This window comes from Gobio gobio (assembly GCF_949357685.1).
Source record: "Gobio gobio genome assembly, chromosome: 10".
Taxonomy (NCBI): domain Eukaryota; kingdom Metazoa; phylum Chordata; class Actinopteri; order Cypriniformes; family Gobionidae; genus Gobio; species Gobio gobio.
In genome coordinates, this window is record NC_137116.1 from 47,888,437 (window position 1) to 47,912,996 (window position 24,560).

The 24,560-nt window shown below is 37.8% G+C and overlaps 4 protein-coding genes across 4 annotated transcripts; all 4 read right to left on the reverse strand.

The window, feature by feature from the left end:
* Positions 1–47: 47 nt before the first annotated feature.
* On the reverse strand, positions 48–5,790 carry gclm (glutamate-cysteine ligase, modifier subunit). Its single transcript, XM_079826223.1, has 7 exons — positions 5,521–5,790; positions 4,069–4,134; positions 3,402–3,486; positions 3,258–3,314; positions 1,530–1,732; positions 1,326–1,440; positions 48–1,224 (listed from the first exon to the last, which is right to left on the reverse strand). Exons 1-7 carry the CDS (start codon positions 5,641–5,643, stop codon positions 1,052–1,054), a joined length of 822 nt encoding a protein of 273 aa, XP_079682349.1. The 5' UTR covers positions 5,644–5,790; the 3' UTR covers positions 48–1,051.
* A 1,095-nt stretch (positions 5,791–6,885) lies between these two features.
* On the reverse strand, positions 6,886–16,277 carry slc5a9 (solute carrier family 5 member 9; the record flags this gene model as incomplete). The annotated part of the gene is made up of 13 exons (XM_079826763.1): positions 6,886–7,294; positions 9,788–10,003; positions 10,140–10,308; positions 10,659–10,809; positions 12,247–12,354; positions 12,471–12,606; positions 12,727–12,932; positions 13,015–13,095; positions 13,186–13,291; positions 15,217–15,381; positions 15,542–15,646; positions 15,977–16,048; positions 16,149–16,277. 13 exons carry the CDS (start codon positions 16,275–16,277, stop codon positions 6,959–6,961), a joined length of 1,980 nt encoding a protein of 659 aa, XP_079682889.1. The 3' UTR covers positions 6,886–6,958.
* Positions 16,278–16,564: 287 nt separating this feature from the next.
* mrpl55 (mitochondrial ribosomal protein L55) lies at positions 16,565–17,917 on the reverse strand. Its single transcript, XM_079826762.1, has 3 exons — positions 17,732–17,917; positions 17,036–17,237; positions 16,565–16,817 (listed from the first exon to the last, which is right to left on the reverse strand). The coding sequence occupies exons 1-3, from the start codon at positions 17,779–17,781 to the stop codon at positions 16,668–16,670; spliced, it is 402 nt and encodes a 133-aa protein (XP_079682888.1). The 5' UTR covers positions 17,782–17,917; the 3' UTR covers positions 16,565–16,667.
* Positions 17,918–18,056: 139 nt separating this feature from the next.
* On the reverse strand, positions 18,057–23,808 carry paox1 (polyamine oxidase (exo-N4-amino) 1). Its single transcript, XM_079826761.1, has 8 exons — positions 23,646–23,808; positions 23,279–23,431; positions 21,948–22,374; positions 21,597–21,856; positions 21,214–21,463; positions 20,535–20,647; positions 20,226–20,383; positions 18,057–18,543 (listed from the first exon to the last, which is right to left on the reverse strand). Exons 2-8 carry the CDS (start codon positions 23,427–23,429, stop codon positions 18,388–18,390), a joined length of 1,515 nt encoding a protein of 504 aa, XP_079682887.1. The 5' UTR covers positions 23,430–23,431; positions 23,646–23,808; the 3' UTR covers positions 18,057–18,387.
* Positions 23,809–24,560: the final 752 nt, after the last annotated feature.

Below are 24,560 nucleotides of genomic sequence, written 5' to 3' on the forward strand. Positions count from 1 at the left end.
TTCGAAACAATTGTGATATTGATAGACACTACAAGGATTCAAACACTATAATAAAAAGTCAAAACCTTTTATTTTTTCGCTGTCACAACATAAAAACCATTGAAATAAATAAAAACCCAATGCCAGTTCATGTTCAATTTCGAAGTTTATAAACCAAATTCATTATGTTTAACAAACAATATGGGATTTGAAAATAGTGATTACATGTGTATGGTACATGAAAAATCTCTCTTATACGATTGGATCCAACAGTAATCGTCATTACGACGAATAAATAACACAAGTAAAAATATATATTCTGACTAGATACTGGAACTATAATCATTATTTTCCTTCAAGTGTGGTATTTTCCAGTGTTTTTATATACAATGAATTAATGCCATTCATGCCATGCATGTTAACAGCAACCCATACAGTTACATATTCAAACATTTATTTTAATCTCAGATAAGCAAAGCATTTAGTTTACAAAGGGATAGCAAAAGAGAATCATCCATTGACAACAGGCAAAATCTATTGAACATTCCATGCAAAGCATCAGTGAAAATAAATTAAACAAACTTAAAATGCCTGCAGGACTTAAAATATGACATTTAAAATTAAAGTAAAAAATCTAAAACTATGTGGCCCACTCTTTTAAAAAAAAAAAATTTGGTAAACATTTTTAAATAAAATGGAAAAATCCTCCAAAAGTATTTCACCAAAACCATCAGAGCAATACAAGTGCATCTCTTCTATAAATCTTTTTGTACTAAATTTGTTGTCCCATTGTTTTACATTTAATTATTACCCTAAATCAACCAGGCCAAGACAGAAAAAGAGGCACTTTGCATTTACCTACAATAACAGATAGCTTTCTAAATATTCTTAATCACGAGGAAGAACCAGTCAAGTGGGTTGAGTGAATTTTTGCTTCTTCGAAAATTAAAAATCACTTGAGTGTGTAGAGAAAAACCCCTGTAAAATATGCATCAATGATTTAGTAGCTCCCTAAATTAAGTGGAATAAATTTCAGGAAACCAAAGAAAAAAACCTGTTCAAACAGGACATGTTAATGGTCGCTGCTCTTCTTAGCATGAACAATGTATCCCTTTGCTTTTATGATGCCTCTGCTCTTGACGATGATGGAGTACCGTAAGACCCACTCCAGCCTCCAGTCGGCCACCTGCAGGTCCTTACTGCTCCCCTGGACCGCTTCCTGGAAGCCTGCAGCACTGATTAGCTCTAGACACAAAAGAAAAATTGGCAATGTTAGATTTCCTGTATAATTACATGGCAGAGCCGGTTCATACATGCAGATCAGTGACTCAGCACAAAGTGCACACCTTTGGGGTCATTGTGCGTCAGCAACTGTATGTCGGACTCTTTAGCAAATGCAGTGAGGTCCGGAGGCATCACACAGCACGAGGCCAGATTCACCTGATTACTGCTCGGCTTTATCTGCATAGCATGAATGAGGAAAAAAAACATTCATAAAAAACTTTTCGTATCCACTGTAAACTATTTATCAAAAAATGGATATAGCAGACCTGAGCCCAGTTATAGAGCTGCTCTAGGAGGGTTTTGTCCAAGTCCGACGTGCCGATGGCAGCAATTTTCTGGCTTTGCACGAGACTCTCCAGCTCTTCCCACAGCGGCTGCAGGTGGGTCAGCGTCTGTGCCTCGCCCTCGGGGAGAGGAGGCGGAGCAATGATCACAGAGTCCAGCTGAGATACGCCTAACGAAAGACAAGCTGAACAACACAAATTATCTGAAATTAATACTCGCACTACTGTTCAAAAGTTTGGGCACAGTAACATTTTTAAATACATCATTAATCAAAAGTGACGGTAAAGACTTTAACATTGTAAAAAGCAAAAAAAAAAGCTGTTCTTTTGAACTTTCTATTCATCAAAGAATCTCGAAAATTTTTTTTACCAGTTTCCACAAAAATATTAAGCAGCACAACTATGTTCAACATCGATAAAAATAAGAAATGTTTCTTGAGCACCAAATCAGCATATTAGAATGATTTCTCATGTGACACTGAAGACTGGAGTAATGATGCTGAAAATGTATTTTAAAATATATTAAATGGCTTAAAATAGCCACAATATTACAGTTTACTGTAATTTTTACTATTACTTTATTTTTGATCAAATAAATGCAGCCTTGGTGCATACAAGAGAGACTTCTTTCAAAAAGCAGTAGTGTATATATTGACTAAATGGCTTTCTCAAAAATACTGCAACTTAAGAACATTTAAAAGAGATGCCACTTGTTAAAAATGACTGCCATTATTGATCCATTTATTGCTAACCTTCTCAAATTAGTCTCCTCATGAGGATGTTGCGGATTTCACATTCTAAGGGGGAATTTATTAGATCACATAATTATTATTATTTAAAAATAATAATAATACTCAAACAAAAACTTTTATTATATTAATTATTAAATTCATTTATAATCATAATTAAGGGTCAGACAGGGGTCATAAAAACAACCAGTAATTTAAATAAATAAATACAAATATTTTTCCATGATAATAAGTGGACCTCAGGTAGTATTTAAAGCTACACTATGTATGTTTTTGCCGCTAGGGGTCACTAACCTCTTCAAAACAATAACAAAGGTGTAGATTGATGATGCAGTGAATGAACGTGGAATCATATAACTTGTCGTCATACCAATGGATCTAGTAATGTTTATGAGGAAATAATGTTAATGTTTATATTAATTAATGTTTTTTAACATGACTATGGTATGAAGCAGTTACGCCATTGACAGGCGACTCCCTCACACGTCCCGGTTCCTTGGTTAAAATAAATCGCAATTTTCTTACGATTTACAAATAGTTGGAAACATTTGAGATATTGTAAGTACAAAAAAAAAAATTCAGTATAATAAAAAGAACCGATAAGAATACTGTTAAAGTACCGGATCAATAAGCAGTATCGGCAAGTGTAGTAATACCGTTAAAACCTTAACGATACCCATCCCTATTAGTAATACAGTGGAAATTAGTAGATTTGGTTAGCATGTTGATTTGCGGTGCGCACCCCTAAATTTTCTGGTTGTGCCCCTAAAATTTTCAGTTGAGGGCCACTGTGCTCCTAGTGAAAAAAGTTAGTCTGGAGCCCTGTATTGTGGCTTTACATTTTCTTAGAGTCTTAAAAATCACTTAGTTTAGGGTAGGAAAGTCACACTTAGCCATAATTAGTTTTACCCATCAAACATACGAATAATAATTGTATATAATCTTATTAAGCAGAACTTACCCATGTCTACTGCACTTCTAATCGATGAGCGGTGTGGCTCAGTGAGAAAAAGTTTGACTGCAAACATAAACATAAACACATTTACTAACATGCACAAGCACTGCAACAGCGATCCTGAATGCACTAAGGATCAGGAATCCTCACCAGACACCTTCAGCTCCTCTCTCTCCTCTGGGGTGATGGCCTCTGTGTTTTCTGGAATGGTGCAGTCCAAAACACTGGGAAGCTCCTGAGGAAGAAAAACTGCGGTTAATGAATTGCATAACCATGCTTCCATGGAAAGTATCCAGTCACTTACTGGATTATGCATTATAGTTGCATCATTTTTTGGCAATCTTGTGTCTATGAAGCTCCCCGGTCACTTTACTTAGCATGTGAAAACATTAGACACCTTTTTAATGGACTGCATAAAAGGAATGCATCAATAAGCCTGAGCTTTTGTGTGCTAAGACCTTTACTCTCCACTCACTGAGCAGAATAAGCCAGAGCAGAGACACACCGGCCCCATGCCATGAACAATCACCATAACAACTGTCTTTTCATCCCAGTGCCTATATGCTTTAATGGTGCTAAGAGACAGACGTTTTGCTTTCCCACAATCCACAGAGTGCTCAACTGTTTATATTCAGGAAGTCTGAAAACATTTTGGCTACTACTTCATGCAACTGAACTATTTGTTTATGTTAAGGAAGTCTGACATCATTTTGGCTACTACCGCATGCAAATTAACTCTTAAACATGTCAAAGGTGACATATGTTTAGTTTAAAACGGCTTGTTTACGAGTTTCTTCCTCTTTTTCGAAGGTCTTACCGAGTCAATCGATGACGGCATTGCAGCAAACCACTCGCTTAGCGTGCCTTGGATGCAGTCTTGAAGCTGTGGATTGAGTCAGACAACATTGCTAAACTTTTTAACAAACAGGACAGAGAACAAACCAAATATTATGAAACATAAAAACACAACATCTTTTGGCCCTGAAGGCTTTTGGCATAATATTAGCTAATAGTAATGTTTTATGATGGTTTTTCATATTTTAAATAATAATATTTTTCAATATATTTAATTATGAATTCATTTCACTGATAAAAATGAATTGAAAACAATTTAATTAGATGCAAAAAATATAATTAAAAATATGTTTTCATCAACTCTTGCATCAAGTCATCATGAAGATATTTCTTACAAAATCATATATACATTACTAATCCACTTGCATGGGCTTGCCTAGACTAAGCCTAGTTTTCATAATGGGATATCAGAGAGGGTTTGGCCAGTATACAAAAATGCATCATTCATTTTTCTGTCAACTGTTGAGATTGTAAGACATGATTTTGATAACCTACATCAATCAGCATGACATTGCATCATCCTTCATTCCAGCATGTCTGGTCAGGTCACATAATACTGTACACCTTCTCTAATAGGTCTATGAGTGAGTGTTATTATTAGGCAGAAGCATTGCCACTGAGGATGGTGCTATGAATTTCAATATATATATATATATATATATATATATATATATATATATATATATATATATATATATATATATATATATATATATATACATACAAACAAATGCTAGAACAAAAACATGCTCATTTGAATGTATATACAACAACAGTGGGATGTATAGCAATGGCTTAAACCACATTTTGCATACAGTTTCATGTCAAGAGAAGCACGAGGCAAACTAGTCAGTGACGTCATTCATGGAAGCAGACTACAGATCACATCTCGCCCAGGATTCGTTCTTGTGAGCCGATTCTTTTAATAATTCGATCAAACCGATTTGAAAGGCTTTCGACTGTTATTGGAATGCGACATATCATACATTTTTTCGAGCAGGTATACAAATATATAGATGAAAAGTAAAATTAAGTTAATCATTACAGAATCTTACTACAGAACAAGTGTACACAAAATCCAAATGATGCAACTGAAAATATAGGTATTTAACCATATACATATTTTTTTTACTTTTAAAAAAAAGTTCGTTGATGCTGAGGAGGACCTCTAGGAACACTTGAGCGACGACGAATCTGTGAACCGGTTCGGTGAAATGAACCGTCCGAAGGAGCCGATTCGCAAAAAAGATTCGGACTCCTCAACACCACAACGACAACATTATAAACATAAATAATGGGGGTGACCGTGGTTAAACTCATTCACCGAACAACATCACACTACAAAATATGTCATGCCTATGCTGCCAAGGTGGACAAAAATGCGCTGTAAGCACTGCAAACCCATGTCACTCACCTCCTCACTAGGCGAAGACGGACATTTCTTCTTAAGTCGACTGCGGTTGACTAAATTTCCCGTGTGAAGCTTCAGGGTTGTTGCGTGATTAAAGAGCCGTTTCGCGTTAACATGAGACTCCATTACTCTGTGAAATCGGTGACTGGAAATAAGTGTTGTCTATCTGTAACTATTAACCGTAAAATGCCCTCGGCTACAACGTTTCCTCTCTCTCGCATTCGCATACACTAAACAGTGTAGTATGACTTTGCACTTGTAGTTCATTCAAGTGGAGAGGAGGTTATGCAGAGAGACTCACGCCCACAATGAGAATATGGATGAGTTGCGCTGGAAAACCTGGCGTGGATCAACCGGAGTTGGATTGGAAGAGTCATTTAAAGCAACTTTCAACCCTTTTGAATAAAAGGCCCCCCATTGTCCAACATAATATTCAAAGGATATCACGTAGGCTTATATATTTCCTCTGGAATTTCTGCAGTAATGATAACAAAGCTGCTGGTTTTCAGGCTTTATTTAGCCTACAGAAACCAAAAGTGAAACAGGAATCCCAAACTGTGCCTCAGTGTTCATCAACTGTTGAGGGGACAAATTAAAATAAGAAACATATTAGTTTTAGATTTGTATTTGCATGAATTTATTTTGAATAACGATAATAGATATATAATCTAAATTCATCCTGTACAGCCTGGTGATGCCCCACCCCTGGTTGAGAACTTAGTGGCATCTTACATATGTTATAGTTTATCATTATGACACAGCAGAAATTATTCAGGTCAAGTCACCTTTATTTATATAGCTAAATATATAAGCTCCTGTAGCTTTAAACAGGAAAATAACAACAAATGAGGAATGATGCAAACTTCATCAAATATGAGAAGACAAAAGTGTCCTTATTCAGCTCAAGTCAGTTCAGTGTTGATTCAGTTCAGTTCAATAACAGAGTTAAATTTAGCTATAAGGAGCTCCACAAAACAATATTGTTGGTGTTCAGTTTGAGTCAGTTCAGTGTTGATTCAATTCAGTTCAAAAAGTGTTGATATTGCAAAACTCACCAATTACGAAACAAACTTGAATTAGCTAGCAGCTTTACGGAAGACAATAGTTTCGTCATCCAGCTCAAGTTTTGTTCTCATTCAATAGTGTCAATGCAGTCAAATCGATAACATGGATTGTCTTATAAACCCCCAAATATTGTTATATATTTAATTATAATTGTGCCATCAAACTGCTTTTAATCAACTTAAAAATCTGGGTCAAATACAGTATGACATTGCCGTATTACATCGTCCTTCATTCCAGCATGTCTGGTCAGTTCACATATTGCTTTATCGTACATGAAAGTGAAAAAAGACACTGGCAGTATATAAAATGAGACATGTGTTTTATTGGTGAGATTCTTACAAAAAAAAAAAGTGTTATTCAGAACTTTACAGTATATTCAAGCAAAGTACCCCCAAATAAAGACATTGACAGTGAGTAGAATGAGGGCATTGACATTGCAGACAGTCTTCCAGGTGTGGTCTTCTTCAATACTCGTGAGTTTCTTTTCCAGAGCCTGCCGTTCCTCCTCACTCATCTGTTGTTTAGCCACATGGGAGAGACCGCACAGCCACATTCCAGCACGCTTCCACCATGCAGACGCGTCCTCATCCGACCCCTCTGACTCTGCAGTGCTGGGATCAAGGCCTGCTGGTTCGGAGCCTCTAGCCCAGGGGTTTTCCAGCTCTACACGTTCTTTCTTGCTGTGTCTTGTCCACCAGGTCAAACGTACAAGCTGAAATTAAATATAAGAGTTAATATTAGCTCACTGTGTGTTACAGCTAAAATATCATTAAATAATAATGCTTTTTTATACTTTTTTTTTTTAAATGACATGCTTTCTTTGCTTTTTATGCTAATAAAGAAATTAAAAGGGCTTTGTCTTTATAAATGAATTTCCAAAATAAAGTCTCTGTCAGTGTGTTGGTATAGCCTAGATAATTTGGGCTATTTTGGGCAACAGAACCTCCTTATGTGGACATTAATATGAAAGAAAATGGCTCATAAATTAAATTAAATTAAACCTAAGAATGCAAGATGTTCTTAGGGTTAGGGATAGTCTGTAATTTTCTTAATTTTAAACCAATATAAATACATGCCCTTTTAGATCGGTAATAGGTACATGGTCTTTATCTCTTTTTTGGAAGTTTCTTATACAAATGGTTATGAGGGGAGAATGTACATTAAAATTGATTTGAGGAGAAACCTTTTTAAAATCAAACCTCTTTATAATCTGTAAAGTATTAAGAACAGCACAATCGTTCAAACAAGGTGAGCACTTCAACAATATTACTGTAGACCTACTATTAATACTGATGCAGTTGCAGTAGCCTAAATACAGTTGATAACCAGGGTTATTAAAAACATGTCCATCAATTGAAATAAATCTGAAACAAAATAAAATATAAATATTAGTTGAAAAACTTCAACTAAATGAAAATTTGTAATGTTACTGTTACAATCACCAGCTGGAGTGCTCAGTATATCCACCAGAGGGCACTCCTCCCCAGACCATTGTCATTCCATCATGAACTACATTTCCCAGAATCCCTTGCCTGGACTCATCATTATCCCTGATTAGTTTCAGCTGTTTCTCATTTACCCTTGTTAACTTAGTCTATATTCGTTGTGAAGTCTTGATGTGTAACACTGCATTTCTGAGCGTTATTTCTGGTTTCCCGTCTAATTTTTTTTGTTGATCTTCTGCTTTTCTCCCTGGATTTCCTAGTGAACATTTGAAGCAAATTTGCCGTATTGTGTCGAAGTTTCGGTACTGTTTACAGAACAGTGTAAATGCAACAAAAACCCAGGCCAAACATAAAAACACAAATGTTTTATTGAAAGTAAAATCTTTAAAATGCAATGAACTAATTATCTAATACAATTAAATATTAAGTGTCTATATGTTCTTTTATCAATTGTCAGGGCTAGTTTTGTTTGTTCCATGGATAGCTCAGCTAAACAGGCCAATAAGAGACTATTAACTACTATATGAGACTGCTCATGATTCATGGATTCACAGAGATCATCGCCCCCTAGCGGTGAACTATTGACATTTCAAAGTGTTTAGAAACAGTGATGACATAAACCCTTGTTTACTTAAATCATGTGTCTTTGGCAGTTTGATCAAGCGGCAACCTCTCTCAGTTTCTCTTGAAGCCAATACGGAAGTGACCTAAACTACAATTCATCGACTGGCCACTAGGGAAGCCCTCCAGAAGGGATCTCATTGAGCCCCATGTTAAAATGCCCAACTTTACAACAGAAAAAAACATGTTTACAGACTGGTACAAATTGTGCTTTTGGTCTATACAGCTAATTTTGCCCTTCATGACAACTGTGAGGGGGGTGATTTTTTTTTATAACTCATTCGTTTACATTATATAAAGCCTTAAAGTTCTGCATAATTAAGGGTGTGGCCACTTTGAGTGACAGATGGATAGCCATTTATCTGCTGTCTGTTAGACATCGCGTCACCTCAGCTCCACCCACGTCCCGCCTTTTTTGCCCATTTTCTGTTATCCGGGAGTGACGTGCGATGGCGCGCTGCCAAGATGGCAACGGCCAGCTCGTCCCTACTTTACACTTCAAAACTGCTCTTCAGAATCCTATGGGTGATGTCACGGACACTATACACGCTCCGAACCAATTGATTCGAAACAGAAGATTCGTAAAGCTTCGAAACCTCATGAAGCAGTGTTTTGAAATTGCCCTCACTAGGATTTCCCTGTTTGCCCTTGTCTTGGACTCTGTTATTATCTGGATTGCTTGCCCTGTGGTTTTGACTATTGCCTGTTATAAGGATTACACTTGTGGATTAGCTTCAAACTGCGTTTGGATCTTTAACCCAAATCTTGGAGCAGTGATAGGTAGCATATATTTTCTGGACACTGACCTCAAATACCTGGATGAGCGGCATCAAGGCCGTCGCTAGCGGGGCAAAGGGTGGTGACGTGATTTCTAGGGTCCCCGAGGGGGCCTCCCCCAGAAACGTGATTTTCTACCGAGGGGGACCCCCACCCCGCAACGTAATTTCAACCAAATGGTGTTTCAAGCGATTTTAAAGGGGCTACCGGTTACTACCCCAGCTACAGCCCAGAGGGGGTCATTATCAGGGAATAACTGACCTCTGAATCAAGCATTTCAGAGATTCAGAGATCCGTGTAATACAATTTTTTTGTTTTTTTTTGTTGATGTGTATGTATTTTGGATTGCGTTTAATAGTTACATGTTGCTCTGGAATAGGAGCAGTGCAGAGGCTGACGGCTGTGATCATCAGAGCTGTCACTGCAAGCAGGATTAGAGCAAAATACAGGTAGTGCACATCTTTCAGCAGGGCGGGACGCAGGTCTTCCTCTCCGCATGATGGGGTGCCATAGACAAATTCCATTACCATCCTCACTGTGCCAACTACTAGTCCCACCATCAGACCCCAAAAAGCACCCTGTGCAAAGATAAAAGAGAGCAGCTTCACTTGGATGTTTTACAACCTTCTTAAAAGAAATGCATTAAACGTTATAAACAATTTAACTTTCACTTTCTTGAATGAGCACAAATCAGATAAAAGTTAATGAATTCACCTGTTCATTTACTCGCCCCCAAAAGATGGCCATAATAAACACTGCAGTGATGGGAGGTGCCAGGTAGCTAGTGATGGCCTGAATATAGTCAAACAGCTGTCCACTATTGGCTGTTTGAATGATTGGAATCCACACAATGCTCAGGGCAACTAGCAATAAAATGAACACCCTGTAGATATAAATAAAGACACAGCAAATACGTCAGGAGGCTGTATATTTTGGAAAAGGACAACTGTTTTGATTTGATTTTGACCTTATACTTCACTGACAGTTTGCATGTATATCTAATGGATGCGCTGTGCCTTTATCATCCCAAAACAGCTCAACAAAACCACAGTGATGTGGTTATCCACTTGGTGTGGTAAACAACACAGAGGAAATGGTGGTGGTGGACCAGTTCCACTTTTGTTAAACTAGTTTTGTATGATGATAACATTCATCTCTTTTAGATACTTTCTGAAAAATGTGTCAAATGAAAGGGCTCTAAAGTTTTTCCAAAAAGCATTTAACAGAAACTACCTGCCCACTACCATGAGCTCGCTCTCAGAGGCCCGGGGCCGGATTCGCTGCCAAATGTCCATAGTGAACAGAGTGCTGCTACTGTTGAATATAGAGGTGAGAGAGGACATGAGTGCTGCCATCATTACAGCGATCATCAGACCTCTCAAACCTACAACACAAATACAGGGGGAAAAAAATAATAGATTAGCATACCATATATATATATATCGGAACACTGATCAGGCATAACATTATGACAGGTGAAGTGAATAACACTGATTTCTTGATCACGGCACCTGTTAGTGGGTGGGATATATTAGGCAGCAAGTGAACATTTTGTCCTCAAAGTTGATGTGTTGGAAGCAGGAAAAATGGGCAAGCGTAAGGATTTGAGCGAGTTTGACAAGGGCCAAATTGTGATGGCTAGACGACTGGGTCAGAGCATCTCCAAAACTGCAGCTCTTGTGGAGTGTTCCCGGTCTGCCGTGGTCAGTATCTATCAAAAGTGGTCCAAGGAAGGAACAGTGGTGAACCGGTGACAGGGTCATGATCAAGGCTCATTGATGCACGTGGGGAGCGAAGGCTGGCCCTTGCGATCTAATCAAACAGACGAGCTACTGTAGCTCAAATTGCTCAAGAAGTTAATGCTGGTTCTGATAGAAAGGTGTCAGAACACACAGTGCATCGCAGTTTGTTGTGTATGGGGCAGCATAGCCACAGACCAGTCAGGGTGCCCATGCGTCATGACCCCTGTCCAACGCCGAAAGCGGCAACAGTGTCACATGAGCTTCAGAACTGGACCATGGAGCAATGGAAGAAGGTGACCTGGTCTGATGATGAATCACGTTTTCTTTTACATCACGTGGATGACCGGGTGCATGTGCGTTGCTTACCTGGGAAACACATGGAATCAGGATGCACTATGGGAAGAAGGCAAGCTGGCGGAGGCAGTGTGTTGCTTTGGGCAATGTTCTGCTGGGAAACCTTGGGTCTTGCCATCCATGTGGATGTTACTTTGACACGTATCATGTACCTTAGCATTGTTGCAGACCATGTTCACCCTTTCATGGAAATGGTATTCCCTGGTGGCTGTGGCCTCTTTCATCAGGATAATCCGCTCTGCCACAAAGCAAAAATGGTTCAGTAATGGTTTGAGGAGCACAAGTTTGAGGTGTTGACTTGGCCTCCAAATTCCCCAGATCTCAATCCAATCGCGCATCTGTGGGATGTGCTGAACAAACAAGTCCGATCCATGGAGGTCCCACTTCGCAACTTACAGGACTTAAAGGATCTGCTGCTAACATCTTGGTGCCAGATACCACAGCACAGCTTCAGGGGAAGGTGAAGTCCATGCCTCGATGGATCAGAGCTGCAAAAGGGGGACCAACACAATAGTGTGTGTGTGTGTGTGTGTGTGTGTGTATATATAGATTAACTTTACTATATGTATACTGCTATGCAGCATTGCAGTTATATATTTATAAAATGAGGATGCTATAGAATAATTGTTAGTTTGTTAACATTTTTGTTAGCTTTTTCTTTTTGACAAATTATCCTATAGGTGACAGAAAGGAAAAGTTCAACTCAATGAAAAAGATTGTCATACCCACTGGCATGAGCTCCACAACTAACTTTGGGTAAGCAATGTTAGAGCAGCCAACACTGGCCCCACAAATCTTCAGACACTCAACAGGATCCACACATCCTACTTCATCTAGAAAATACACAAACACCATCACATTATTTACCACTATTGTAAACCCCTTTTCATTGGTTTTAATAAATGTTTGGGACTAAATCTAGGGAAAATGCAAGAAAGACTGAGCATACTTGGGTAAAGAACTCTGCTGATCATTCCTGGCATAACAATGAAGAACATGGGGAAGACCTTGAGGTAGCCACCGAGTACCGAACCACCTTTGGCATGGGACAAGTTTTTGGCAGACAGAGACCTTTGCACGATCACCTTCAAACATTAAATAGATGCACTTGCTTGATGTAAAACAGTTTTTAAGCTTAAAGAGACTTTTTTGTATTTAAAATTGTAAAATCATAGTGCACTGATTGTCTTCTAATTCTGTTTCACCTGGTCTGTGCACCACACCCATGTGGCAAGAACCGTGAGTCCAAAGATCAGGCCTGGCCAAGGAAGGTCTCCTGTCACTGGATCTCTGAAGATATGAAAGGCATCAGACCGAGGAAGATGACAAGTGGTGTTGGGAACCGTGATAGCAGGTACAGCATTCTTATACTGATCCAGCAAACCCTCGTACCATCCAATTTTGTCAAATGCTGCAGGGGGAAATTCTTTTGAAATGACTTACCCAGGAATAATTAATTCAAATGTACCTTTTCATAAAGAAGGGATCTATACCTATGAACATGAGGACAAATGCTCCTATTACCATGATGACAGTCTGTAAGGCATCAGTGTAGATTACTGCTGTCAGCCCACCTGCATTAAGACAAGTCACCAGTTGCTGCATTTCAACTAGAATCACATTTAGACATTAGTATATCTAAAATTTCAGCGTTGTTTTATTACCAGCTATAGTATAGAGTGCAGTGACAGCTAGCAGCACAACGGTGGAGACATACAGGTCCCATCCCAGTGATACCTGGATGAATAAAGCCCCTGAAAAAATGTCTGTCTGAAAAAAGAAAAACAGTTATGATCATGATTAACTTTATTATATGTATACTGCTATGCAGCCTTGCGGTTTACTCTTATTGTAGACAATATAGTATACACTGTATTTTTGCTCATTGGCTTAGGTTTATTATTTTAAAACATGTTTTATGATACTAGTATGTGGCATTTTTTCATGTATTTATCATTATAATATCATTGATATAAAGGTCAATTTAAAACAATGTATAGGCTATCAATATAAAGAGGGAACCAAAGGTCTGAGACCACTTGTGCTTTTAATTTGCATTTTTCTTCTAATTATTTATCTAAGATTAACATCTCCCAAGCGTTTTTCTGTTTGTTTGATATACTTCATATATTAATAATTATTCATATATTCATTCATTACACACAGACTGATATATTTCAAACGTTTATTTCTTTTAATTTTGATGATTATAACAGGCAACAAAGGAAAATCCCAAATTCAGTATCTAAGAAAAAATTAATATTGTGAAAAGGTTCAATATTGAAGACACCTGGTGCCACACTCTAATCAGCTAATTAACTCAAAACACATGCAAAGGCCTTTAAATGGTCTCTCAGTCTAGTTCTGTAGGCTACACAATCATGGGGAAGACTGCTGACTTGACAGTTGTCCAAAAGACGACAATTGACACCTTGCACAAGGAGGACAAGACACAAAAGGTCATTGCAAAAAAGGCTGGCTGTTCACAGAGCTCTGTGTCCAAGCACATTAATAGAGAGGCGAAGGGAAGGAAAAGATGTGGTAGAAAAAAAGTGTACAAGCAATAGGGATAACCACACCCTGGAGAGGATTGTGAAACAAAACCCATTCAAAAATGTGGGGGAGATTCACAAAGAGTGGACTGGAGCTGGAGTCAGTGCTTCAAGAACCACTACGCACAGGCGTATGCAAGGCATGGGTTTCAGCTGTCGCATTCCTTGTGTCAAGCCACTCTTGAACAACAGACAGCGTCAGAAGCATCTCGCCTGGGCTAAAGACAAAAAGGAAAAAAAGTGTTCCAAAGTTATGTTCGCTGATGAAAGTAAATTTAGCATTTCCTTTGGAAATCAGGGTCCCAGAGTCCGGAGGAAGAGAGGAGAGGCACACAATCCACGTTGCTTGAGTTCCAGTGTAAAGTTTCCACAGTCAGTGATGGTTTGGGGTGCCATGTCATCTGCTGGTGTTGGTCCACTGTGTTTTCTGAGGTCCAAGGTCAACGCAGCCGTATACCAGGAAGTTTTAGAGCACTTCATGCTTCCTGCTGCTGACCAACTTTATGGAGATGCAGATTTCATTTTCCAACAGGACTTGGCACCTGCACACAGTGCCAAAGCAACCAGTACCTGGTTTAAGGACCATGGTATCCCTGTTCTTAATTGGCCAGCAAACTCACCTGACCTTAACTCCATAGAAAATCTATGGGGTATTGTGAAGAGGAAGATGCGATATTCCAGACCCAACAATGCAGAAGAGCTGAAGGCCACTATCAGAGCAACCTGTGCTCTCATAACACCTGAGCAGTGCCACAGACTGATCGACTCCATGCCACGCCACATTGCTGCAGTAATTCAGGCAAAAGGAGCCCCAACTAAGTATTGAGTGCTGTACATGCTCATACTTTTCAGTTGGCCATGATTTCTAAAAATCCTTTCTTTGTATTGGTCTTAAGTAATATTCAAATTTTCTGAGATACTGAATTTGGGATTTTCCTTGTCTGTTATAATCATCAAATTTAAAAGAAATAAACATTTGAAATATTTAATTCTGTGTGTAATGGATGAATATAATATACAAGTTTAATTTTTTGAACGGAATTAGTGAAATAAATCAACTTTTTGATGATATTCTAATTATATGACCAGCACCTATACCTATACATATATATATATTTACATTTATTGAACAAGGATTCTTACTGATATCTTGGTGAAAATGTAGAGGATGAGAGACAGCACACTCATGTAGATTCGGATGCGCTGACCCCCAAACCTCTTCCTCAGATATTCTGGCATTGTGACCACCCCAGCAGAAATATACACGGGCACAAAAATCCAGCCCAAGGCAATGAGGACCCATGCTGCCTATGGAGCATCACACTTGATGTCTGATAAGATGTTTTGTTTCAGCATGTGATGCAATAAAACTGTCAAACTAATACAACTGCAACAAACTTCACAAATTAAATAATGACTGATACAACACTGAAAGCTTGTAAGATGAGGAATGATTTGTCTGCCATACATTCAACTCAAATCCCCCGACTGCGAGTCCCCCCGCGGCTCCTGTCCCTGCTAATCCAAGGAACAGACCACTGCCTACGTTACTGGACATCAAAGAGGCACCAATCTGTTGAAACACAATGCTGAGGAAACACTCTCAAATCTAAAGGAAACTATGATAATGTCATGTCTTCACACTAAACACAAATTCAGCTGTCAAAATCATACTTATTTGTGTGTAACTGTTATATGATTTATGATTTAATGTAAAACTTTACAAATTTACTCAGTATGTTTACATGTAATAAATTCTTTTAGGAGACTTGTCGGGATTTTATAATTTCCCTTTTCCTGGTTGTCATTCCAGGGCTTTGAAAATCAAGATTCTTCCTTGTAGTCTTGCACATATTCCAGCTTTTTTATTAAGAGAAAACGACATAAATACACAAAAGCTCACAGGCCACCATGACATGGATCGTCCTGCCAAGAAGTATCCTCCCACTGTCCCACGGTTGGCTCTGACTGAGGACTACAAATTAGAAATCTCTATCTTAGCATCAACAATTAGACATACAGAAATCTCTACATCAGTGAAAATATTGCCAAAGAGGCTGCAAACTTTCACTTACCCATATTCCAACTACCAACACAAACACAAAGTAGACTACAACCACAGCAATATCAGCAGCCTCCAAAACAAACTTCGCAGGCACCTCGGGCTCTGGGGTGCCTGTTACAAGCTCAGGTGAGGCTGTCATTTTCTACAATGCCTGAGGCAAAAGTGTGAACTTTGAAGCAGGTGCTGATTTCATTAATAATTAATCAGCCTGTTCCAGAGAATGCTGAGAATGCATGAGTTACACATTATATGGCAGATACACATCACCATGTGAGGACGCTGTAAACTGATTTACTTTAAGTTAACAGTTTATGTTTTAGGAAGACATATATATAAAACCTAAAACGGATTGTGGAGTTATTTAGAATAACCTAATAATAAACTAGTCCTAAATTAATTAAATTCAATAAAAAGGCAGAGACTGACTACAAACGAAGATTTTTTTTATTGCAGTGACTTATAAAACAAAACTGTAATTTTGTACATGCGAGACATCATAAATACTCTTAATTCAACTGCATCAGTCCATTCACTTCTTCTTCCAGAATTTGCTGTAATCATCAACTTTGAAATCATCCTCAAAATCATCCAATTTCTGTTTTGCTGCCTTCTTCGGTTCTCTTTTCCGCATCCTGATTTTCCTCTCCTCCTCAGAGAGGGTGGTGATGTCCACGGGCATCTGGCAAAAAAGTCAAAGCTGTCAATGATAAAGGACATAAAACACACACCCAAGATACTTTATCTAAAGCTTGACTTCATTATGAACAAACCATTGTATTAGAGTTCTTCAAACTTGTGTTTCACCGAAAAATAACAGCATAACAACACGACTTTCATGGCAGGATTTACATTTTTGCTTGAACTTTTAGGAAAAAGTCTAGGACGCAAACCACTAACCTTCATTATTCTTTTGGGCTCTTTATATCTGATGTTGATGGTGGACCCGTCAGGTCTCACTAAGAGAACTGGATACATCCTCTCATACTTCTGCCTCCCAAAGCGGACCACACAGGTTCGGTTGGAGTTTGACTGAAAGACTGTGGTGTGAAATGTGGACGTGGCTTGCAAACACCTGTGGGTGACAACAGCCTGAAGACACCTGTGCAAAACAATAAAAGGAAATTAAACATCTAAACATTTCTGGGTATCAATTATTACGCTTCAAATAGCTGCAGTATAATAGAAAAATAATGCTTTGTAAAAAATAAAAAAAACATTGTAGCTTCAGAACCCGACTCATTAGATTTCATTAAGTGCGAAGTCAGTTTGATATTGGGGAAATAGTTAAGAAAATAAAATCCTTCCATGAACAGGTCTTTTAAATTGTAATAAATAAGACATACAGAAGATATGAAAGGCATCAGAGCGAAGAAGGATGACAAGTGGTGTTGGGAACCGTGATAGCAGGTACAGCGCTCTTATAAAGAACCAGCAAACCCTGGCTTGTACCATCCAACTTAAAACTTAATACATACATTATTTATGTATATATGCATATGTATAAAAACGAAAAGTCATTGCAAACGAATACAATGTCTACCACACTATATCAAAAGATGAGCGAACTCAAGGTGCAATCGGTTCACTACTTACCTAAACAAACTCTTGCACGGCTGGCCAATTGCATTTAAAGCCATGATCATAATATTGGCAACCCTTGAAACTGCTATCTAGTAAATATATTCATAAGTGTGAGAAGAAAATAGCACAATTCTTCAAATGAAGAAGGTCACCATCAACAAACGGCATTCATGAGTGTCAGCGTAAAATGCTCCGTCTGGAAACTTGTCACTGTTACTGCAGCTTCCAATAGTTCCGCTGTCTGTTCTCTTTTTTGTGTTCACATTTAGAAATTAAACCTTTATATTATTTTCTCTCTCAAATGTACATAAAATAGATTCACGGAAGCCATCTGCTTACCATCTTAATAATTAAACAACAATTTTGCATGCAATATTTTATTAAACAATAATGTATGGAATTAAGCTCGTCATAAAACATTTAGTTGATTTCTAAAAAGTAAAAAATATAAAAAGGAACAGAATTAATCAGTCATTTTCACTTCAGTTATGCTCCTAAATAAAGCTGTTAAAAGTTGTTTTATATTAGGCTACATGGAGCGGCCTCATGGGGGCAGGCTTGTTGAGATCACATCATCATCAGTCGATTCATCATCATCATCATTTCGGTAACTCCCCTGTTATAGGACACTTGTCTAAATTTTAGATAATAGATTTTAACTCTCTAGTCTAAACTTGTTTGTCCGATGAAGTAGTGGAAGCCGCTGTCTTCTTATAATGTGCTGCCAGTCTGTCTGCCTCTCTGTGTCCTGAGAGAAGAGCTCCTTGCACAGTGCCATAAAGAGTCTTTATCGTTCCCTCACCTGCAAACAAGACCTGGAGATCCTGAAATATATGAAGTGAAAAATCACTTTAATACTTAAGTGCTAAATGACAAAGAAAATCAAAAGAGGGCCTCTTTAAAACATAGGCTACTTCTAGCTTATATGAAAAAAAATCCTCCATATATATATATATATATATATATATATATATATATATATATATATATATATATATATATATATATATATATATATATATATATATATATATATATATATATATATATATATATATATATACACTCACCTAAAGGATTATTAGGAACACCTGTTCAATTTCTCATTAATGCGATTATCTAATCAACCAATCACATGGCAGTTGCTTCAATGCATTTAGGGGTGTGGTCCTGGTCAAGACAATCTCCTGAACTCCAAACTGAATGTCAGAATGGGAAAGAAAGGTGAGTTAAGCTATTTTGAGCGTGGCATGGTTGTTGGTGCCAGACGGGCCGGTCTGAGTATTTCACAATCTGCTCAGTTACTGGGATTTTCACGCACAACCATTTCTAGGGTTTACAAAGAATGGTGTGAAAAGGGAAACACATCCATTATGCGGCAGTCCTGTGGGCGAAAATGCCTTGTTGATGCTAGAGGTCAGAGGAGAATGGGCCGACTGATTCAAGCTGATAGAAGAGCAACTTTGACTGAAATAACCACTCGTTACAACCGAGGTATGCAGCAAAGCATTTGTGAAGCCTCAACACACACAACCTTGAGGCGGATGGGCAACAACAGCAGAAGACCCCACCGGGTACCACTCATCTCCACTACAAATAGGAAAATGAGGCTACAATTTGCACGAGCTCACCAAAATTGGACAGTTGAAGACTGGAAAAATGTTGCCTGGTCTGATGAGTCTCGATTTCTGTTGAGACATTCAGATGGTAGAGTCAGAATTTGGCGTAAACAGAATGAGAACATGGATCCATCATGCCTTGTTACCACTGTGCAGGCTGGTGGTGGTGGTGTAATGGTGTGGGGGATGTTTTCTTGGCACACTTTAGGCCCCTTAGTGCCAATAGGGCATCGTTTAAATGCCACGGCCTACCTGAGCATTGTTTCTGACCATGTCCATCCCTTTATGACCACCATGTACCCATCCTCTGATGGCTACTTCCAGCAGGATAATGCACCATGTCACAAAGCTCGAATCATTTCAAATTGGTTTCTTGAACATGACAATGAGTTCACTTTACTAAAATGGCCCCCACAGTCACCAGATCTCAACCCAATAGAGCATCTTTGGGATGTGGTGGAACAGGAGCTTCATGCCCTGGATGTGCATCCCACAAATCTCCATCAACTGCAAGATACTATCCTATCAATATGGGCCAACATTTCTAAAGAATGCTTTCAGCACCTTGTTGAATCAATGTCACGTAGAATTAAGGCAGTTCTGAAGGCGAAAGGGTGTCAAACACAGTATTAGTATGGTGTTCCTAATAATCCTTTAGGTGAGTGTATATATATATGTGTGTGTGTGTGTGTGTGTGTGTGTGTGTGTGTGTGTGTGTGTGTGTGTGTGTGTGTGTGTGTGTGTGTGTGTGTGTGTGTGTGTGTGTGTGTGTGTGTGTGTGTGTGTGTGTGTGTGTGTGTGTGTGTGTGTGTGTGTGTGTGTGTGTGTGTGTGTGTGTATTTTAACATAATGGTAGGGAAAAAATAAAATAACATAAAATCACATACTTCATCAGGAGACCGGCTGCCCACTAGTGGTTGTGCCAACGTGTCCATAACTTGCGCATCAACGCCAACTGGGAGGAAAGTATAAGTTCCCTTTATGAATTTGTTGCTGCGCCACTTAGTGCAGAGAATGGACTTCGGCTGAGGAATGTTTGAATGTCCTTAGGAGAACAGAAAATATTACACGATGACAAAAACTTTTCACAAACACATTTTTGAGAATGTTTTTAAAACATTTTAAGTCTAGTAACTGACATATTAAAAAGTAATACAAGTATGATATGGATATTTCTTTAAAGAGGATTTCTTTACCAAGGAACATTTTGAGATGAGCAGTAACAGCAGTTGAGACTTCGTCATCTGTCATGGTTTCAATCAGGTCTGCTATGTCTCCTGGACACCAACCAATTAAGACATTGCCAAACCTAGAAAAAAGAGACAATTAAATGAGTTAATTAACATTAAATGTTAAATGAGTCATATTATACCTGAGGTACACTAATAATGTTACTTAATTAAGTGTTTTTGCACCATAAACAGTCATTATAAATATAATAATTATAATATTATGTAATTTTAATATTAATATTAGTTCTGGTGTTGAGGACTAATCTAAAAAACAAAAGGTTCTATATGGCACCAAAAATGGTTCTTCGTCGTAATCATAGAGGAACCTCTTTTGGTGCTATATAGCACCATATCTTAACATGTTCTGTATATGGTAGCGGTGCGATATAGCACCTTAGTCAAAGAACCAGTGAAGAACCTCTGAAGAACCACTGAAGCACCAAAATTGGTGCTATATAGAACTTAAAAAGGTTCCCCTATGATTACGAGCCAAGAACCATTTTTGGTGCCATATAGAACCTTTTTTTTTTAGAGTGATAGCCTACTATATATCCAGATTTCTTATATGGCATTAATAATTGTAAATGTACATGAATGAATTTAACATTAACATTACATTTTAGTTGTTTAATACAACATTAACCTTTCTTTGGGTCTCAGGACAGAAAAGTACTGCATGCTCTTGAGCCACTCTGTTTTATTGGTGGATATTGAGGCAGGCGTTTCATCCTCATAAATGAAGCTGATAGTACCAACTTCATTCTCCCAGAATGCCTCTTCATACTCCAGAAAGATCTTGGCAATATTGCCAAAGCAAAGCTTATCGATGACCTCCATTTTCTCAGTTGGGAGACTGGGGATGAAGAGGCTGGAAGCTTGAGCTTTTAGACAACCTTCAAACAAACAAACACACACACACAGAGAGAGAGAGAGAACTCTCAATTTGCAATGGCAGGATTTCTCTCTTCACCGGTCACATAGACAGCATGATCATCCTCACAATTCTCAATCCTTATCAACACATACCCAGTGAAATGGTCACTATTACATGATCGGCTAGAATCTCTTCTCCATTTTCACAGACAATGCAAACTGGGTACTGGCGGCCTTTTTCATCAGAAGCAGTTTCAGTGTGAGCAGGGAGAGGTGCATCATGAGGAGGGGGAGTCGGAGAGGGGGCTACAGAGAAGGATCCATCCCATTTGATCTTACTAACTTCACTTTTCAACAGCAAACGATCCTTAGGGAAGTCCTCCAGTAGCACATCCACAAGCTGAAACATTAAACTGACAGACATGTAACAATTAACAATAAATTAATCATTTACTTAGCAACAATTGCAAACGAATGCAGATCATCTTCTCGACCCCATCATACCCTGCAACATTGAGAGTGTCACCCATGTTGATATAATACTTCCAGGAGTCAAGAGAGACCTTGTGGAGGTCTGAAGCTCCAACGTCAATCAGCATGTCTTTGCCAACCAAAGCAAAAACACTCTGCATTCTCTTTTTCACGTCCTCTTCTTGCAAGCTGTCAATCACACCTTTGGTTTTTTCTGCATAGTGTTCACCTAAACTCTTTCCTGTGTCGGAGCCACGGTATTGAATAATCTCCTCCCCAGCTTCATATGCACGTCTGGCGAAGTTTTCATCCACTTTGTGTCCCTTGTTACTGTAAAATACTTCTGTGCCTATCTCAGGGACCTGGTCTAGGACGCCAGACTTTTTTAGCAGACGGTAGACTGGGTTTTTTTCTGACGCCCCATGGATGTACTGTGCTCCAGTCTCAACAGATGTATTCCCTTTGATATGAAAAGAGAAAGACAGCGACATGCGTATATACCGTTAGATATGAATTAAGCATATAATCTAAACACTTATATGACTGCATTAGAGGGTCAGAAATTAACCAAGTTTAGTTGTTTTTTTAAGCATATTTTAAAACATACTTAGAAATATAAAACAGTTATTTTAAATTGTAACAATATTTCACAATATCACTGTTTTTACTGTATTTTTGATCAAATAAATGCAGTCGTTGCAATCACAGAAATAAACAATATTTTAAAGTACATTAAAATAGAAAACCATTTTTATATTGTAATCATATTTCACAATATTTCTGTTTTTCTTTTCTTTTCTTTTCTTTTCAATAAACACACTTATCAAATAAATGCTTGATGACCATAAGAGACTTCTTTCAAAAACAATAAAAATGTCCAAACTTTTGACCGATACATATATATATTTGGTTTTCTAAGTTCAACCAATTTATACTGAAGTGACAAAAATGCCCCAGATATATAAAATATGCAGGAAAAAATATCAATATTTAAATCTGTTGACAGCAAAAAGAGGACTATTTAATGGAAGTGAAACTAAGTCATGGGTCCACAGATTTCAGCTTCCTGAAACAGTTTCCTCTACTCTCTCTCGTTTTTTTTCTAGGACATAACCTTACTTTTATTTATTATATGTTAAAACAATGATCAAATAATAAACATAAGTAACAATTCTAATTATTGTTATTAATAATGCATAGTAAATGATTTATTGTATGCTTATTAGGCTATTATTGAATAACTTATACAATTTCTATATATTAACTTTTTACTATAATACTCGTATCCATTTGTAAGTGTTTAATTCGTGTTGGTATTGAAATGATTATTGTAATGTGTGCTATACGAGGTATAATGTATTCACCTAGAGTTGCAGAAGCTACTCTTCCTCCGACCTTCTCGTAGGCTTCCAGCACCGTGACGTCATCAAACCCATATTCTCTCAGCTTCTTGGCTGCAGCGAGTCCTGCCACACCAGCACCGACCACCACGATAGATGGGTTTCTGAGTGCCATGTCTAGAATATTGAAGAAGGTATTAGCCTACGTTAACCCTAGCTTCACTACAAACAAGACGCATTACTAGACAGAACATTGTATTCCCATTACTAGACAGAACATTGTATTCCCATTACTAGACAGAACATTGTATTCCTGGTTGAATTAGTTTGTAGGTTTAGCCGAAATATGAAGTTAAAGTTAGTCAAGAGCTATCACTAAGTCTTTACTTACTTTGTGATGGCGCAAAATGCTGACTATCCACCTTTAGTATTTTCACTATTTCACAATAGTGTAACTTCCTGTTTTACTGCCCATGACTAGCCTACTTGTGTTTATAGCAAAGTAGAAGAAACAACGTCGTCATGGTTTTTTTTTTCTTCTCGGGTCATTGTATGCACAGTTTGTCCATTAGAGGGCAGAAAATCCTAAGAAATTGAGTCAAACTTTGAACACCTGCGATGGACAACATATGTCATATTAAAAAACTTCAGCAGGATTGATCCATTCGAGTGACACTGTTCCACTAAGCAAGACATGCCCCTCTTAGAAGTGCACTATATTATGTCTCTTTAGAAAAAATTTACAAGAGAAATTACACGTTTTCATGATAGGGATAAATATGGTTCAGTGAATTATTATGCTGCTATTGTCACTATTTCCAAAATAATTTATTTCTGTGATGCAAAGTAGATTTTTTTCATCAGCCATTAGCCTACTCCTATCTTCAGTGTCACATGATCCTTCAGAAATCATTCTAAAATGGTAACAGTTGTGCTGCTTAATATTTTTGTTATAACCTGTGATTTATTAATTTTTGCATTTTTTTCAGGATTATTTGATGAATCAAAAGTATATATAAAAAATAAAGAAAAGAAAAGAACAGCATTTATTTAAAATAGAAAATTTCACAATATATATATTTTTACAATATACAATACCGTTCAAAAGTTTGGGGTCAGTCATTTTTTTCTTTCTTTTTTTTGAAAGAAATTAATACTTTTATTTAGAAAGCATGTGGTTCAGCACAACTGTTTCCAAAATTGATAATGAATCATCATATTAGAATAATTTCTGAAGGATCATGTGACACTGAAGACTGGAGTAATGGCTGATGAAAATTCAGCTTTGCATCACAGAAATAAATAA

Coding starts and splice junctions, on each gene's coding strand:
- gclm (XM_079826223.1), bottom strand. CDS start 5,643: ATGGAGTCTCATGTTAACGCGAAACGGCTCTTTAATCACGCAACAACC. Junction 3,487..4,068: donor TGCCGTCATCGATTGACTCG/GTAAGACCTTCG, acceptor TTTCTTCCTCAG/GAGCTTCCCAGTGTTTTGGA. Junction 3,315..3,401: donor AGAGGAGCTGAAGGTGTCTG/GTGAGGATTCCT, acceptor TTATGTTTGCAG/TCAAACTTTTTCTCACTGAG.
- mrpl55 (XM_079826762.1), bottom strand. CDS start 17,781: ATGATCATGGCTTTAAATGCAATTGGCCAGCCGTGCAAGAGTTTGTTT. Junction 17,238..17,731: donor CCGTGCAAGAGTTTGTTTAG/GTAAGTAGTGAA, acceptor TGTTTTGCACAG/GTGTCTTCAGGCTGTTGTCA. Junction 16,818..17,035: donor AGCCCAAAAGAATAATGAAG/GTTAGTGGTTTG, acceptor CTTTTTTGCCAG/ATGCCCGTGGACATCACCAC.
- paox1 (XM_079826761.1), bottom strand. CDS start 23,429: ATGGCACTCAGAAACCCATCTATCGTGGTGGTCGGTGCTGGTGTGGCA. Junction 21,464..21,596: donor AATAGTGACCATTTCACTGG/GTATGTGTTGAT, acceptor GTTTGTTTGAAG/GTTGTCTAAAAGCTCAAGCT. Junction 20,648..21,213: donor GTCCTGAGACCCAAAGAAAG/GTTAATGTTGTA, acceptor TCTTTTTTCTAG/GTTTGGCAATGTCTTAATTG.